The 5,114-nt window shown below is 36.1% G+C and overlaps 1 protein-coding gene across 1 annotated transcript; it reads left to right on the forward strand.

Annotated features, from left to right (window-relative positions):
• Nucleotides 1–1,344: 1,344 nt before the first annotated feature.
• Nucleotides 1,345–4,714, forward strand: LOC115973929 (cation/H(+) antiporter 4-like). The gene is made up of 3 exons (XM_031094171.1): nucleotides 1,345–1,554; nucleotides 2,396–3,403; nucleotides 3,596–4,714. The coding sequence occupies exons 1-3, from the start codon at nucleotides 1,345–1,347 to the stop codon at nucleotides 4,712–4,714; spliced, it is 2,337 nt and encodes a 778-aa protein (XP_030950031.1).
• The last annotated feature ends 400 nt before the right edge of the window (nucleotides 4,715–5,114 follow it).

Genomic DNA, 5,114 nt, shown 5'->3' on the forward strand with positions numbered 1-5,114 from the left:
GAATAATAGGCTTCTCTTGATTGTGGACCTACCATGTCCCATGCTATTGGGCTTGGAACTCACTATTCCTCAAATTGGGGACCCAACATTTTGTCCCACAAAGATTAAAAAAAAAAAACCTATACTTTGCATTTTTTTTTTCAATGTATAATTCTACTTTGGATTTTGCACAACAAGAAAAATAAACAAAATAAGTTCATTCAAATGCACATTAAGGATTAGGAGATTTTAATATATATATACACTATTTTTAAGTAATAGATGTTATAAATTTAATCATCTGTAAAATTAAAGTGATTTTCACAAAAAGTGGGACTAAAGAACAATGTAATGTAATACTAACTAATAATGTAGCATAATATATTTCCAGCAAGAAAAAAGAGAAGCATATTATATTCTAATGCCTTAAATTAGTATGACTAAATCAAGACCTCCAGTTATTAACTGACAACTTGACACATCAAGGCTCCGATAGTATATGTGGTATTACATTTACCGTCACTTAGCATGGAATTGATGAGTACACACCAAAGCCTCCTTTTTAATTCAACAAAAAATAATAATAATAATAATAAAATAACAATTTGGAAATTCAATAATCCCCACTAAAATATATAAAAATCGATTTCTATTTTTCATGGCCACTTTGAGACTTGTTGGTATTGTTTTCTTCTATATTTTGAAACGTAAATGCACAATACCTTTTGGAAGTGAAACAAGTAACAAACAACGGTTATAACTTGAAACCATCTTCTACATGCTGGATATGGATTCTTTTGTTCTCATAAAAGGAATTAACAACAAACAACATGTCTTGGATTCTTTTGTTCTCATAAAAGGAATTAACATGTCTTGTCTGTCTTAGGCTTGGAATAGTACTAAAAAACTAAATGGAACCGATTAGACACACGTTTTTTTTTTTTTTTTTTTTTTTTTTTAAAGATAACAACAAATTGTAAAACTGTTAACGAGATAAAATCACAAATAAGCAATAATTGCATTTATGAACTCCCAAATGAAGTGTAAAACTGTTAACAATACCAGTTTGACGTTATTACAACAAGAATGAAGGCAACATTAGTAGGCAAAAGATGCATGGTTGGATGTTAATTACAATTTTCTGGAAACTAACGCGGTTCTAAGGCTATATTGTTGCTAATTATATTCATCAAGAAACAGGATGGTGGAATATTTTCTCTCTATAAAAATTATTGGTGCTAATTTTTTTTTTTTGGCCAATATTAGTGCTAAGTTTGATAAACCTCCACTGTTGTCATCTTTTCTTGGTACATTACTTGTTGTCTCTCTCGGTAAATCAGTCAGGAATAAATTGAATCCAATCAAATGGATGAAAGAATTGTGCCAAAAGAAGTCTGCATTAGTCTACCACCTGCTGTGAATTCAGATGGGGCTTGGACGAATATGACTGCACCTCTCACCGAGTTTTCATTGCCACTGCTTCAAACACAGATGGTTGCTATTTTCACCACTACCCAAATCTCTCATTTGGTTTTCAGGAACTTTGGACTACCAAAGTTTGTCTCTGAAATGATAGTATGTCTTTTAATCCTTGAGATTAATTATTTCTTATTCTGATTTATGATACATACTTCTTTGTTTGCATGGCCAACCTTGTAAAAGCATAATTTTGTCATAGACTCATAGTGATGTAAGCATTCAGAAAACATATTTGGGGTGGATTCTAATGGAACATTAATTCTACGTTTACACTTTACTTGCAATGTAAATTTACATTGTAGACATACAAAAAGCGGCAAATATTGAATATATTTGCAAAATGTGTACAATATTTACCATTATTTGCAAATCTATATAATATTTACCACTTTTTATGCAATTATGATGTAAGTTTACATTGCAAATACAACGTAAATTAACAAAGGTCATGTAGAATAATAGAGTGCAATATTTAATTACCATGGAACAACCACCCTTCCCTCCTCCCCCTAAAAAAATGTTAAGAAGAAAGAGGAAGAAAAGAAAAGATAAGGCCTCAAAGTCGTGTTATCTTTCGATTAATGTCTCTCCTACTCAGTTTTGTCAAGAATTTGAAGTAGAAGCTCGACTTGTTGTAGGACTAGCTGTGGTCTCCCTATAATCTAGTGGTACGTGTTAAAATGATAATTTTATGGCAGTATCTATGAGGCTACATTGATATTACAATTGAAAATCTTGGAAACACTTTGTGGATTAGTATTGGCTGTGACGTAGTCTGTCATATTGCTGTGATTCTTTGTTTTCTTCCAAGATTTTATGCTTTAGTTATTATGAAATATGGAATAATTAACCAACTTGTTCAAATTATTAAATATATAATCTAGTTCTTTGGTTTCAAAAGCCATACTAAAAATCTGTGATTTTATGTATGAACCAGGCTGGCATATTCTTCGGTTCTCAAATACTAGGACGCATAAAAAACTATGGAGAATTCATGTTCCCCCTTGTAAGTCAAGACCTGCTTGGTACAATATCTTTGTTAGGCTACACACTCTTTCTATTTCTAAGTGGAGTGAAAATGGATATGAGCATTATATTTAGAACAGGAAGAAGGGCCATGTATATTGGTGCTTGTTCCCTAATATTGCCTTTAATAGTTGGTATGACTGCGCAAAAGCTCCTCGGTGATCACTGGGGACTAGGTGGCAAAGAAAGACTGCAACTTATCCTTGCAACCGCAACACATTCTTTGACACCATTTCCAGTCATTTCTTGCCTCCTAAGTGAACTCAAAATCTTAAATTCTGAAATTGGTAGACTTGGGCTATCTGCAGCAGTTGTGAGTGACTTGTTCAGTACCTTTCTCACCAGTATTTTCAGATTGGCTAAAGTGGCATATGATCAATCAACTAAAGAGGCTTTCATGGATTTTGGGATTATTATAGTCTTTCTCCTCCTTGTTGTGTTTGTTGCTCGGCCTGCTATGTATTGGATGATCAGACAAACCCCTGAAGGCAGGCCTGTGAGGGACACCTATATCTATACCATCATTTTTGCAGTGTTGTGTTCAGGTTTGCTGTCTAATTGGTTTAACCAATTGATTGTGTTTGGGCCTTTTATTTTCGGTTTGGCTGTACCAGATGGACCACCATTGGGATCTACTCTAGTCAATAAGTTCGATTGCATGGTGTCTGGTGTGCTTTTGCCGGTCTTTGTAACCACAAGTATGATGAAGGTGAATCTGTCAAACATCAATTTCCACAGCAATGTAGCAATTTGCCATGCAATCGTTTTGGTTATTGTTATCATCGCCAAGTTTGGAGGCTGTTGGGTGCTTTCATATGTCACCAAAATACCTAAGAATGATGCCATCACACTATCTCTCATCATGAGTTGCAAAGGCGTTGTTGAAATGGCCGACTATAGCTTCGCTAGAGGCAATAATGTACGTTAATATACTTTCCATGACATAAAAATCATTTGTTTCATTTTCAATGTTCTACTTTATTCTCCATCAATTGCATCTACCACACCCCCCCCCTTTATTTATTTTTTTTCTAATAAAGCAACCAAAGTTTTAAATTCTAATCACCATACTCAATTTAGATAACCTTTTTTTTTTTTTAATTCAACGCAGAACTTAAACATGGAGATCTTTAGTATTGGAATGCTTGCTGTTTTAGTCACTGCAAGCATTGTGCCAATTATGATAAGACGCTTGTACGATCCATCGAGGAAATATGCAGGCTACCAGAGAAGAAATGTAATTGATCTTAAACCAAATGCAGAGCTCCGAATACTTGCCTGCATCCACAGACCAGACCACATTACTGCCACTGTTGACCTACTTGAGACAATACATCCAACAAGGGAAAAACCCCTTGCTGTTCATGCTCTTCACCTGGTTGAGCTAATTGGTAGAGCCTCCCCAATCTTCATTTCACACCAAATGCAAAAGAAAACACTTACTAACCGCTCCTACTCCCAAGATGTCATTCTTGCGTTCACCCACTTCCAGAGAAACAATCATGAAGCTGTACTCGTCAATGCCTTTACGGCCATCTCCCCACCCAAGCTAATGCACGAGGACATCTGCACGCTTGCACTGGACAAACTCACTGCTCTTATAGTACTCCCATTCCATCGGAAATACGCCATTGATGGTTCTGTTGAATTTGACGACCCCACCTTAAGGACCCTAAATTCTAGTGTCATTGAGATAGCACCTTGCTCTGTGGCAATCCTTGTTAACCGTGGCCATATGAGACGCTTAAATTCAACACCTGCTGTGGTGGGGTCATATAGTGTTGCTATGATCTTCGTGGGAGGCAATGACGATAGAGAGGCACTTTCTATAGCTAAACGCATGGTGATGGACTCTGGCATTCGCCTGACTGTGGTACATTTGATTCCTGAGGGTGAAGAAGGCATTACTGATTGGGAAAAAATGCTGGATTCAGAGGCATTGAAGGAACTCAAGCACAAAAGTAGTACTAGTGATGGTGAAGGTTATGTAGTTTATGTAGAGGAGAGAATGAATGGTGGTCCTCAGACAGCAACAAAATTGAGAGAACTAATAGATGACTTTGACCTTTTCATAGTTGGGAGAAGATACAATGTGGAGAGCCCTCTAACAATTGGTCTTGATGAATGGAGTGAATTCCCAGAGCTTGGGGTTATGGGAGACCTGCTTGCCTCTACAGATTTCAATGCCAGATGTTCAGTCTTGGTGGTGCAACAACAACAAATGACATAGTATAGCAGACTGACAGAAGGTGAAAAGTGTTAACCATTTACAGCCTATGTAGTTCCAAATTTCAATGTAGGTAGTTCACCTCTTTTTCTTTTTCCTTTTTTTTCTTTTTTTTCTCTCCCTTAAATTCACACTTTTTCCCCATTAAATTCACATTCTTGGTTGCACTGGTGTATGATATTTCTCCTCTCTCTACATTTGGCAACTAGATTTACTTGATTTTAGACAACAAAGCCAGAAGTTCAATGTGTATGTTCCTTCAAGAGTAAGAGAAATCTCATTACATTTGGCAACTAGATAAATTTTATTTAAGACAACAAAGCTAGAAGTTCACTGTGTACGCTCCCTTAAGAGAGCAAGAGAAACTACTTGGTTGCAAATGTCCAACTCAACAGCGGCAGAG

Source organism: Quercus lobata, chromosome 2 (assembly GCF_001633185.2).
Source record: "Quercus lobata isolate SW786 chromosome 2, ValleyOak3.0 Primary Assembly, whole genome shotgun sequence".
In the NCBI taxonomy this organism is placed as follows: domain Eukaryota; kingdom Viridiplantae; phylum Streptophyta; class Magnoliopsida; order Fagales; family Fagaceae; genus Quercus; species Quercus lobata.